The sequence below is a fragment of the Cryptococcus depauperatus genome, chromosome 1, assembly GCF_001720195.1.
Source record: "Cryptococcus depauperatus CBS 7841 chromosome 1, complete sequence".
Taxonomy (NCBI): domain Eukaryota; kingdom Fungi; phylum Basidiomycota; class Tremellomycetes; order Tremellales; family Cryptococcaceae; genus Cryptococcus; species Cryptococcus depauperatus.
The window spans coordinates 2796926-2808643 of NC_089468.1; the positions used below are offsets into that span (position 1 = coordinate 2796926).

At 43.4% G+C, this 11718-nt stretch overlaps 7 protein-coding genes across 7 annotated transcripts; 3 read left to right on the forward strand and 4 right to left on the reverse strand.

Moving 5' to 3' along the window:
• Nucleotides 1-400: 400 nt before the first annotated feature.
• On the reverse strand, nt 401-3915 carry L203_101100 (uncharacterized protein; the record flags this gene model as incomplete). Its single annotated transcript, XM_066210546.1, has 20 exons — nt 401-670; nt 721-1062; nt 1110-1168; nt 1244-1336; nt 1383-1488; nt 1536-1566; nt 1612-1724; nt 1783-1918; nt 1971-2059; nt 2113-2324; nt 2376-2633; nt 2701-2746; nt 2805-2864; nt 2922-3015; nt 3065-3126; nt 3174-3270; nt 3325-3383; nt 3453-3554; nt 3604-3694; nt 3746-3915. 20 exons carry the CDS (start codon nt 3913-3915, stop codon nt 401-403), a joined length of 2490 nt encoding a protein of 829 aa, XP_066066643.1.
• A 320-nt stretch (nt 3916-4235) lies between these two features.
• L203_101101 (uncharacterized protein) lies at nt 4236-5516 on the forward strand (the record flags this gene model as incomplete). The annotated part of the gene is made up of 6 exons (XM_066210547.1): nt 4236-4250; nt 4298-4406; nt 4453-4567; nt 4619-4723; nt 4787-5095; nt 5150-5516. The coding sequence occupies 6 exons, from the start codon at nt 4236-4238 to the stop codon at nt 5514-5516; spliced, it is 1020 nt and encodes a 339-aa protein (XP_066066644.1).
• A 245-nt stretch (nt 5517-5761) lies between these two features.
• Nucleotides 5762-6393, reverse strand: L203_101102 (ubiquitin-like protein ATG12; the record flags this gene model as incomplete). Its single annotated transcript, XM_066210548.1, has 5 exons — nt 5762-5783; nt 5839-5939; nt 5990-6126; nt 6178-6261; nt 6333-6393. 5 exons carry the CDS (start codon nt 6391-6393, stop codon nt 5762-5764), a joined length of 405 nt encoding a protein of 134 aa, XP_066066645.1.
• Nucleotides 6394-6561: 168 nt separating this feature from the next.
• Nucleotides 6562-7529, forward strand: L203_101103 (uncharacterized protein; the record flags this gene model as incomplete). Its single annotated transcript, XM_066210549.1, has 2 exons — nt 6562-6777; nt 6819-7529. The coding sequence occupies 2 exons, from the start codon at nt 6562-6564 to the stop codon at nt 7527-7529; spliced, it is 927 nt and encodes a 308-aa protein (XP_066066646.1).
• Nucleotides 7530-7742: 213 nt separating this feature from the next.
• Nucleotides 7743-8806, reverse strand: L203_101104 (uncharacterized protein; the record flags this gene model as incomplete). Its single annotated transcript, XM_066210550.1, has 6 exons — nt 7743-8066; nt 8117-8146; nt 8199-8348; nt 8407-8559; nt 8616-8732; nt 8777-8806. 6 exons carry the CDS (start codon nt 8804-8806, stop codon nt 7743-7745), a joined length of 804 nt encoding a protein of 267 aa, XP_066066647.1.
• A 189-nt stretch (nt 8807-8995) lies between these two features.
• On the forward strand, nt 8996-10109 carry L203_101105 (cytosolic Fe-S cluster assembly factor NBP35; the record flags this gene model as incomplete). Its single annotated transcript, XM_066210551.1, has 3 exons — nt 8996-9103; nt 9159-9386; nt 9435-10109. 3 exons carry the CDS (start codon nt 8996-8998, stop codon nt 10107-10109), a joined length of 1011 nt encoding a protein of 336 aa, XP_066066648.1.
• A 42-nt stretch (nt 10110-10151) lies between these two features.
• On the reverse strand, nt 10152-11714 carry L203_101106 (uncharacterized protein; the record flags this gene model as incomplete). Its single annotated transcript, XM_066210552.1, has 6 exons — nt 10152-10373; nt 10453-10641; nt 10687-10908; nt 10962-11051; nt 11111-11442; nt 11507-11714. The coding sequence occupies 6 exons, from the start codon at nt 11712-11714 to the stop codon at nt 10152-10154; spliced, it is 1263 nt and encodes a 420-aa protein (XP_066066649.1).
• Nucleotides 11715-11718: the final 4 nt, after the last annotated feature.

Here is an 11718-nt window from a genome sequence, read left to right on the forward strand (position 1 = left end):
TCCAAACTATAAAATAAATCTTGATCATTTGCTAATAGGTGTTTTATAAATTTATGGCCTACAGACCACTGTTGACATAAGCAATCAGCCCAAGGGGGTCAGTTAAATTCAAGCGTTTCATTTGCTGTGATTGTAATACAGCGAAGGAATCGTCGCTACAGTGTCATGAATATTACCAATAATTAATATCCACGCTCTGTACCAAAAGGTCACAATAATGCAATCTACATTGCATTATTACTTATTGGCTATATTCCATGTCATAATTCCAAGGTTCTGACATACAGTCTGTTTGATCTTGGGTGTATCACTCAAATCACATCCAATAGGCACAGACATCGTACAACGTCAAGCTGTATAGAAACAATCGTATTTTACTAAACTGTCTATCTTCTTGCCTCTACGTTGCATTTCCCCCTGCCTCCGGAATTTCTGAACACCAATCTGGATCATTACCATGCTCCTGAGTATACTTTTCATGCAAGACCAATTGATGCTTCCAGTAACTGGATAGTTCATGAGCACGAATAGAGATGGGATGGTTGGGCTGCGTGTTTGTGACACGCTGAATGGCAATGTTGGCGATACTGTATCGAGAAGTATCATTGAGGCGAAGCATAGACCACGGGGTTGTGGTTGTGCCCTCCTCGATATAACCAAGGATGTCAAACTAAGTAAAAATGTTAGGGCAACCAATCATTCCCTTTGAGGATTTCTTACCCTCGACCTGCCTACATGGGCTCGTCTCGAGAACAGGAGGCTGGCCACATCTTTTGGATAACCGTGGAAGCTGAAGATTACCGGCTTATCCGTAGTGAACAAACTGTCAAAAGCTCCTTGATCCAGGGCATGAGGGTGGATGCCGGTCTGCCCAAGTATAAGAAGGTCTGTAACATTCACAACTCTAATTTTGATCCCTTCGTTGCGAAGAATTGCAGCGGCAGCAATGATTTCAAAGGTTACTTCAACACCACAGCCTACGAGAACAATATCTGGGTCAAGCCCTCGATTAGAAGAGTACTTTTCCCAAACAGATGCGCCCGCTATGCAATGTTTTTCAGCCTAGGTTTTGTGAGCAACCATGCCTTTGCTGAAACGTAACAGCATACCTGTTCAACCGTCAACCAGCTACGGGTAGGATTTTTAGAACCAATGACAAGGCTGATATCTATCTATTAGCCGTCGCAAATTGAATCAGACTCACTGTTTTTGGCTCGGAGGCAATGATCAATAGTTGCTAAACTGGTATTGGCGTCAGGAGGAAGGTATATCCTCGCAAGATTACGAGGAAGTGAGATGAAAGAGCCAATGAGACCTGGATTTTGGTGGGAATAGCCTGAATTAAAGTTAGAGACACTTTTGACTTTGTTAGGTTAACTCGCCGTTATGCTCTTGCCTCCAGAGAGTACTCGTCTCAATGTAGGTTAAACCAGATACCTCGCCCCTCCATTTAGTATCCAGAGCCATTTTGATAAACTTGGCATATTGCTAAAATATTGTCAATGTCTGACTTTTGCCCGAATTCGTCAACTTGCTTCAATCATGGTTTGTACAATACCAAGGAAACTAGTAAGTCATCAGATTAGACAAGTATCGCATAGAGTAGCACACCTTTCGTAGGAAGGAAAAAGAGCATGTCGACCAGTCAAGGTATATCCTTGCATCCACCCTTGCAAAGTATGCTCCGACAGCATCTCGATGACTCGACCACCCTTGTTTGCAATCTACAATTGACAAGTCTCAGCTGAAGGCACATACAGTTGTATATTATAACCGGCCTACTTCGGGATCCCACTGAAAGTTTCTATGGGTTACTTCAAAACAAGCATCGAGCTTGTTACTGGAAATCTCATCTGGGGAAAAGATTCGGAAACTTGTGGGGTTAAGCTGTATAACCTTGGCTACGTACTCGCCCACACTGACAACACAAATATCAGAATGAGTAAACATCAATTATATAAGATACGTACGCCTTCATGTTGGAGACTTTTTCGTCCACATTGCGACCATGCTCTTTCCAATTGGGTGTCTTGAGTGGAACAAAACCGCGGTAAGTTGCCTGTCAAAGGCTATTCAGCACACTTTCTGATTGATAAACAGCTGTAGTCATACATCCACCATGCCCATCCTCTTTTCTTGATCCTTGGGGATGATTCGAAGTGCTTTATTAACAATGACACCCTGAGCTTTTTTAGTTGTATTGTGAGCATCAGATTGATTCGAGCTGCTTTGGACACAAAACAGCTCATCCGGACCGTAAGACTGTAACCATGTCCTTAACAGTTCAAACTCTTCACCTTCTTCGCCAGCCTTGGGGAGAGGTACTGAATCATGTCAGTTTCTTTCTCATGTGGATAGACTCGCTTCGCACTTACCTTGATGAGCTCTCCAATTGCCTTCAATGAGATGACCTCCCGCTTTTCGTGGCCCACTCCATCCTTTAGGAGTTCTAAGTACAAGCATGGGCCATCTGGGTTTGACAATGGGGTTTCCAGACCTTGCGGCCTTTTGGATCTTTCTAATCTCCTGATACGCCCATTCCATAGCCACGGCCATGTCATACTGAATGCCAATATCGTGTTCGCGATCAGATGCTTGTTCAGGAGATTTACTGCCATATTCTACAATATGAACTTGATAGCCATATCCTGTGAACAAACAGGCGACCTGTTGATCAGTTTCTGCAAGCGGAGTATTTACATACCTCTGTATTATCCATAGAGCCAGTAATGGTTCTGTTGCCAATCTAAAGCAATTGTTAATGGTGCTTGGTCAATCTAACTCTATATATTCTCGAGTCTTACTTTATAGCCATTAGCATGGAGAATGGGTATAACCGCACCACTTTCAGCAGGGTCGATGTACTTGACAAAAAAGTATCAGCGGAACAATCATAATTTTTTGCCCAGGTCCATATTCACCTTATGACTGTGCCAAGCGGTAGCAGTAGGTCCTGTTTCACTCTCGCCATCTCCAATGACCGCGACAGTGATATGATCTGGCTTGTCCATGATACTATGAGACAGATGAGATTTACAACAAAAGTGAATTGAGACAAACCAACCTGCCATAGGCTACCGCCAAACAGTAGCCTAGCTCTCCGCCCTCGTGGATAGCCCCTGGGGTCTGCATAGCGAGTCAGAGTCAACTTGTTACGACATTAATGGACCTACCTCCGCATTGACATGACTAGGAAAGCCGCCAGGAGAGCTAAAAGACCTAATGAAATACTCAAGGCCTTCACGAGACATGGGGTACTCGGGATAGAATCTACATGGGCATAAGCTTTCTGAGTGACATAATTATCAGGACTTTGAAATTAACCTAGTTATGGCTCCTTCCATAAACAAGGTAGAGAGAAGCGCGGGTGCCCCATGTCCCGGCTATAACACCACCACCACGATAAGTATTTTAGTAACTACTTTTCATCTTACCATATGGCATCAACTCACTCCTGTCAGAAAGATGAAATTTGGCACATCAGGATCAAGCTCGTGATTGGTGATTAGATAGTTGGTATGCGCATAGACAAAATTAAGGCCTGGACATGTGCCCTATGGAAGATGCTATCAGATGTCGTTCCTATCATGTTGGTTAGCTCACCCAATGACCCAGCAAGCGATTCTTGATGTGTGAAGGCTTGAGGGGCTGGGTGAGTAAGCCATTCTCGTGAAGAAAGATTTGAGCAGCAGAACTTTACGATTGCTTAGTAAACTCAAAAAGAAACAGCAAATAGACCACTTACAGATAGTTGGCTACTCGCTGATAATCCAAGAGCCCTTCAAGGTCCAATCCGTTGTTTTTCTTTTCCTTGAGCACTTTCACTTGATCATTGAGGTTGACAAGCAACAGCTCTAGCAAATCCGCCGGGAGCAAAGAAGGTTTTGGCGGTGTTATAGCGTTTAGTATTGTCATTGATGTAATATCTGGTTATAAAACCTGTTGAGTATGGGCATTTTTTCATCTTTATATAGTGACGAATTCTTTGCAGCATTATATCTTACGTCATGATAAATTGGCGAACCTCCACCCCTTGGCACGTGGAATCCCTGAAGATAGAAACTTGTTAATTGTTTTGAAAATTGAATACAAATTCTTACTTATTATGCAAGTCTTTTGTATTCTTGGGAACTTTTAGTTGCTGGTTTTTTTTAATTGTTTTGACAAGATCACATATATATATATATAAAGAGCAAGGCTCTTCTCAAATCTCTTCCCGTTCAAAGTTATTGAAGATGACAGACATACCAGTAGGATATTTGAGTCTACAAAAGAATGACTGCTAACCCACATCTAGCCTTCAAATTACATTCCCTTTGCACAACGAAGTACTTGGGTAGATGTCCAGCCCATTCCACAAAATGACGGGCCTAATCCCGTCGTCCCAATTATGTATTCTGAAGAGTGTTGGTTAGGATCGTACTCAGTTGGACAGATGCTCATTGGTGATAGACAAGGACGCCATGAATTACTTTCGTGCCATTTCAGCATCTGGAGAGAAATCTGAGAGAGCTCTGGAATTGACAGAGACTATCATTCGCCTGAACCCCGCACATTATACCGTATGGTAGGTTGGAAGCAAATAGCGGCATAGTGTATAGCTGAAACGGTGGATTAGGCAATACCGTTTTGCTATCTTGCTTGCTCTTGGAAAATCACTCGAAGAGGAATTACAACTGATGAACGAGTTTGCTGTTCAAAACCTAAAGAGCTACCAGGTTTGGTGGGTTATCATTTACAATGGGCGGCCTATACGTTTGGTTTCATGCTCATGACATACGGTCAGGCACCATCGTTTACTTGTGTTGTCCCATCTGTCTCCCAAGGATCCTACCTTTGAAATTGAGTATATTCATGAGTCGCTATTGCCGGACCCCAAGAATTATCATACTTGGGCTTATCTTCATTGGCTTTACTCTCATTTTCATACACTTGGGCGAATATCAGATCAACAATGGAAAGAGGAGCTCGCTTGGTGTACAGAAATGCTTAGAGTAGACGGCCGGAATAACAGTGTCTGGGGATGGCGCTGGTATTTGAAGGTCTCTAGGCCTACAGCTGATACTTCAGAAAAAGCCTTGAAAGATGAGCTAGAGTGAGTGATCCAGATTTATCCTTGACTTTCCGTTTATAATTGTCACCCTTCTAGCTATGCCCTCAAGGCCATTCATTATATACCTCACAACGTTTCTGCATGGAATTACCTTCGTGGTCTTTTGAGACACTTTGCTCTCCCCCTCTCTCCGCTTCTTCCATCTATTTTACCATACACCGCCGAGCCAGAAAAGTCTAATTTAACAACTCCTGACTCTTATAGTTTTCCATTACCATCAAAGCCCTTACCAGAAGATACACCTTTACCTATACCCCTTGCCCTTGAGTATTTGGGCGACGTATTGATTGAACAAGGCGAGAATGATGCAGCTGGACAAGTCTTTAAGGATCTCGGTAGACGCCATGATAGAATGAGGGCAGGCTACTGGGAATTTAGGAGAAGGGAATGTGTTGAGAAGTAGATGTATCTATTCTTGCATCTTTCTCTTAGACAACAGTTGGATGACGATGCTACGCAAGAACCAATAACTGGGTTCTACAGCAACAGTAGCCATTGGTTAGAAAATAGTTAATTGTAGTTGTAGCTTTTGCTACAGTTGCAGCAATACAATACATCTTTATATGTTCTCAATACCCACAAAACAATGGTAATGTACAATGCGTTGATGAAGCAGCCGGCACATCTAGATTTCTTTCGGTTTTGGCTCTATCCCCAAGCTGGAGTGTTACTGTTTTCAATTGCTTAGAGTTGTACCTGGTCAACGAGAACGATGCCGTACTCACCTATAATTGACGATGAGATGGCCTTCCGTACCAAAAGACTTGTATAGATTTCCTACTGTATCATCAGGCGCTGGGGCAAAAGCAGCATTGATATATGTAAACTACCAGTCACAAACTTAGTGGCTATCAAGAACAGAGCAATAAAGCTCACCAAAGAGTCCTCCTTCTTGGTACCCAGCTGTTGTCTCAAGAATTGGATTACTGCTTGAAATTTGTGCCCTGCCGTAGCCTTGAAGACATTGTTCTTCATTACAGGAGCCGACCCTATCGACTTGAACCGGACGACGACTGTTGTGTAACCTCAGCTTCCATTTGCCTATGACTTATCTGTGCTTGCACCTTTATTGGCATCTTTCTTCTTGTACTCTTCCAATGCAGGGAGTGCATTAGGCTGAGATGCAGGCTTGGTGCCCAGGGTAGGCTCTAATATACACATCAATATAGCCAGGAAACAGACTACCATACTTATGATGGTATTGATAGGCTGCACTCACCAGCTGTCCATGCCTCTTGCGAGGGCAAGTGTAAGTCAAGATGGGCAGTCGTTGCTGCCATTAAAGGATACTTTGGAATTGATTTTGTTGTGACTGTTTAAACAGAGTAGTAAAATATCAACAACGAAAAAGAACTTTCAAAAAGGCGATCGCCGCCAATGGACCGGTTCTTCAAGATAAAGAATATCCGATCCATTTTCAACTTTTACAATACATTTAATCAAAAACCATGGACGATAACAAAGAGATATCTAATCCACTCTTCTACTCATCCGATTCAACCAGGCTCTCCCAGAGCTCAGGTGATAATCCTATACAGGGAGAACTCAAAGACAATGCATGTTCAACAGCGATATCAAAAGTTGGAGATACTTGGTCACAAAGATATTATGACGATACAATACACTCATATGGCTATGAGAGGTCAGGCCCTCCTGTTGTGAATGTGAGCCATATGCAAGCTGTTCTTGCGCTAATGAACTCAAGACAATCCCTTTCTCTCGGTCACTAACCATCTTTTCCAGACGGCTTATTCAACTCCTGTCAATCATCCTAGGGACTTCATCAGCAATTGCTGCCATTTGGTCTCTCTTTATCCTTCCTCTTATCCATTCTTCGTTCTCAGCGAGAAGAGCTTTAACGGATCAGCAAAATGAGAGGATGACATTAATAGTGAAAGGGCTGCAAAAGCTCAAAGAAAATGTCCTCTACAGTCGTTCCAGGGAAGCCTCTGAAATTGAAAGGCCTCAGTCCGAGATGTCAGCAGAAAACGTGCATGGAGGCTCATTGAGTGAGCTTGACTTGTTGTCGGCCTCTATATCTTCATATCCTTCAATGGCAAAAGACGATGCTCATGATAAATTTGTCCCCCTTTCAAATCTCACCTCTCTTTCTCAATCTCTTCGCAAACTGACATCTGCACTGGACTCGACATCCACTACGCGTTCGTCCCTCATATCTACTCTAGAATCGTATACTTCCCATTTACATCGACAGTTGTTTGTTGCAAGGCCTACAAGTGGAGTGGGATCTCACAAATATTCGATTGGGTTGGGCAGCCTAAGTGCAAATTTGAGGGATGAAGGGGAAATCAAAAGCAACGGAGAAGAATGGGACGCTGTACGAAAGGAAGTGAGGGCTATCAAAGGCTTGTTGCTGAATCGAAGGTCATTTGCATCTACCGCAAGTAAAAATTAATACAAAAAATGAAATGTTGTACAGAGTATAAGATTCTAGAAAACAATCAACGGGCATCGGGCCATACAACAGACAGACTGCAATATAATGTCACATACAACAAATGCTCTATGAACAATGATATCAAAGCCCAAAATCTCGACAAAATCTTGTGCAACGAAGACTCTCTCCTTCTTTGATCTCCAGTTTTATACAGAGTTCTACCCAGAATAATCAATACCCATTAGCACTCCTGCCAAAAGCCGCACCCATTGCTCTTCCACCCCAACCCACTCCAGCTCCCGCTTTTGCACTGACAGCCTTTAAGCCATCTTTTGCTTGCTCAAAATACCCCAACGTTGCCCTCGTAGGGGATAAGGCCCGTTTGGCGCTGTTATTGCTCTCGGTTGTTACTTGTATAGGGTTAGTTATATCTAGAGCAGTAGCTGTCGTAGGTGTAGCGAATGGTGCAGGGGGCGGAGATGTAAGGCGCATGGGGTGGGTAGGCGGTGAAGAAGGAGAGAATAGATCTGCGGGAGATGGGGGCGCTATGAGAATCTAGGCATGTAGGTATAAACCATTGATTCATTAACCGATGAAGCGCTTACCTGGTGCGAAAGGTTACTGTTCTGTTGATCCTAGTCGATAGAAACATAAGCTCCTTGACCATTTCAAAATGATGAAACTTGCCATGTTTCCCGTCAGAGGAGGGACGTTACTTTTGTTTTGGAGACAAAATGTCAGAGTCTTGAGCAAAACATTAGAAAGAGGTGGAGAAGACACTTTGGTGGTACTGGAAAGCTTGAGAGTAATCAGATGCTCTTCCCACGGAACTAGTTCCTATATACCAGAGAAACTGATTAGCGTCCAAAAGAGTACATTGCAAGTGTATACCTGCCTCTGTCACAGCGAACCACCCCTTTCTAGATTTCTTTTGCAGGAAAACGACGGCTATCTCACCGCAGTCGTTTTCGTTATCCACATAATGTTGAACAAACTCCTCAATCTTATCATTGACTTCATGCTGGATAGAGGGATTTGGAGCACACGACTGGACACATCATACTTGTTAAAAAATTCGCGCTGACAAACAAAATCCAAACGCACAATGTGAGACTCAAGCAGTTCAAGAGTCTCTGGTTCAACTGCGTCTAATGTCCTGTGGAAGAATATAGCAAATAGTAAGGCCCGCAGTATGGGTCGTAATTGAGAAGGGTGGATGGTCTGTAAAGATGTTAGATGATGCGAACAATGCCTTTTCGACTCACCATTTCTATGTGATTCACAAGGCGCTCCATTTTGTAATGTATATCTTATCTTACCTGTAGATTCTATCTGTTTATCGTTGTATTACAATCTAACTATCTTTTCATCATACGCGATCACGTGACACTGTGTCTTTTGAGTGGCGAAATGACTTTTTTGTCTGCTTACTAGTAATCATTTGTTGTTTACATCTTCTATCCACAGCAACATATTTGAGCAAGATGATAGCAACACAACAGCCCCATCCACCACCTTCGCCAGTTCCGCTCAAACCTCCATCCACAGTTCTTCCCTCCACAGTTCCCGAAAACGCCCCGCAACACTGTCCTGTAAGCGTTCAATTTGGATCTGCTTACTTTGATTTTGCTCACGTCGCTTTGATAGGGCACTGAGTCTTCACAGGCTGGAAAAGTAGACGCCTGTGAAGGGTGTCCAAATCAATCAGTATGTGCAGAAGGACCCAAAGGTCCCGACCCGGATTTATCATTTATTAGGCAACGAATGAGTTCAGTGAAGAGAAAGATCTTGGTACTTTCGGGAAAAGGTGGCGTCGGTAAAAGCACATTTACAGCAGGGATGTCATGGGCACTGGCTGCCGATGAGGAGTGCCAGGTAAGTTTTCGCGGAATACTAAGGCGAAGAGCTGACTGAAGGGAATAGACAGGACTAATGGATATTGACATTTGTGGGCCGTCAATACCACTTCTCATGGGCCTTTCAAAATCTACAATTCATACGTCGGCGTCAGGATGGTCCCCCGTGTATGCCCTTAATAATCTTGCCGTTATGTCTATCGGGTTCTTGCTTCCTTCTTCATCGGATGCGGTGATTTGGAGAGGACCCAAAAAAAACGGGCTTATTAAGCAGTTCCTCAAAGACGTAGAATGGAACGACCTGGATTATATGGTCATTGACACACCTCCAGGAACCAGCGATGAGCATCTCTCAATTATCCAATACCTCAAGGAAACCGGCATAGATGGTGCAGTTCTCATAACAACGCCTCAAGAAGTGGCTTTACAGGACGTTCGAAAAGAGATTGATTTCTGCAGAAAAATTGGGATACCAATTCTTGGCATGGTTGAAAACATGTCAGGGTTTGTTTGTCCTAAATGTAAGAATGAGAGTCAGATCTTTATGCCCACAACTGGTGGGGCAGAAGCAATGGGAAAAGAACTCGGGATTGAAGTTCTCGGCAAGGTTCCTCTGGATCCAAGGATAGGAAGGACTTGTGATCAAGGCGAGAGCTTTTTGGATGAATATCCCGATAGCCCAGCAACTGCAGTCTATTTGGATATAGTTCAAAGAATCAGGGAATTACTCGGAGATGAGTAAATTCGGATTCTCAAGACATGTTGTATGCACTAGTACACATCCTTAATTACTATCTTCTTGGACAGCTTGCTCAATTTGCGCGGCGCCTTCGTCCAATCCTATCTTCTCGTCATCAATAGCCTCACCTAGTCCCTCAGCAAGATTTTCTCCTCCATGAAGTAACCGCAATTGCTCATTTGTCCAAGTTGGATCAATTACTTGAACCTTGGCCTTTTCACGAGCTTCTAGTTCGTTTTTGTTTGGCTTTCTGAAACCGACGCGACTCTTGTCCCATCGGTCTGATTGGTCATCGTCCTCGCGTCGCTTGACAATTAGCATTGCTTATATTTAGAAAGAAGCTTACTTTTATTCGGGTTTTCCTAAGTAGAGTTTTAAAATTGATTTCCTTGTAGTAAACGCCCTTGCGCTTCTTCTGTGCGGGTCCCTCCATATCGTCATTATGATCCTCCTCTTGAAATGCTACAAGCACTTCCTTCTTTGGCACGGTCGAAGATACAACTTCATAGGTACGTATACGGTCGTAGTAGGCATTCTTACAAGCATGAGATACAAAAATTTCCACACATCAGATACTCACAGGGAAAATTTCATCAATCTGTGGGTCTGTTGGATCTTCCACATTTAATTGCATAATCTTTTCCATTGGCTCTTCATCCACTGCTTGCTTATAAGCTTGATCAAGCTGTGAAACGCCTTCTTCTTGAGGAAGATAAAATTCCATCATTTGTTGATCATCTTCCACAATGGGACGTAACATGGATTTGGACAAACGAGGAGAAGATGCGCAAGCAGCGGGTGCCTTTAAAATGTCAATTGTGTTGGTGGCTTCTGTAGATGATAGCTTCAACTCACGGATGCTGTAGCAGCTGAAGGACGCTCAGGGAACCTGAGGATTATATAATTGTTAGCCCAGGTTTCGCTGTCCGGAAGAATATCGTAAGTCTAGAGAAGGACGAATGGTCAGTAAAGATATGCCCTTCCCAGATGATCAAAAAAGCTACTTTAACCACTTTGAGATGTTTCTTCTTGGGATCAGGATGCTTGATTTCGGTCGTTTCTTGGGAATTTATATCAAGGAATGACTTTTCGATGGCCATCAACTGTGCAGCTGTCGAGGCGTCCACAATTTCTTCTCGCTTGGTCTCTCCAGCTTCTTTCCGTCTCGCATTATTTCTCCTTGTCAAGTAGTTTGAGTTTCTCATCCAGGGTACTTCCGTCGCACTAGGAAGACTTTGAGCTCCTCCATTACGAACTGATGGCGGATTGAAAGGTGCTAATAAGGCTAAATCGACAGGATGGTGAACTCGTTCTGCGTTGGGTACAGGATTGATAGCTGCTTAGATGAGCATCACGTTTGGTGGGCAGAAACTTACACTGAGTCCGATTGTGCCATATACCATCGTAATTATTCAAGTCTAGCGGCATCCCCATTTCTGAATCAACTAGCATTGGCAGTGGTGTGCTCGCTGCGAGCTGATCCAAATAAGATGGTTCTCCTAGCCTCGAGATATCTGTATCGACATTGAGCAATTTTGGAGGAAAGGGAGGATTCGGTAGGGGGTTGAGAAATCGTACTTTGACGAGAAGATCTGACTTTTTTGACATTGTT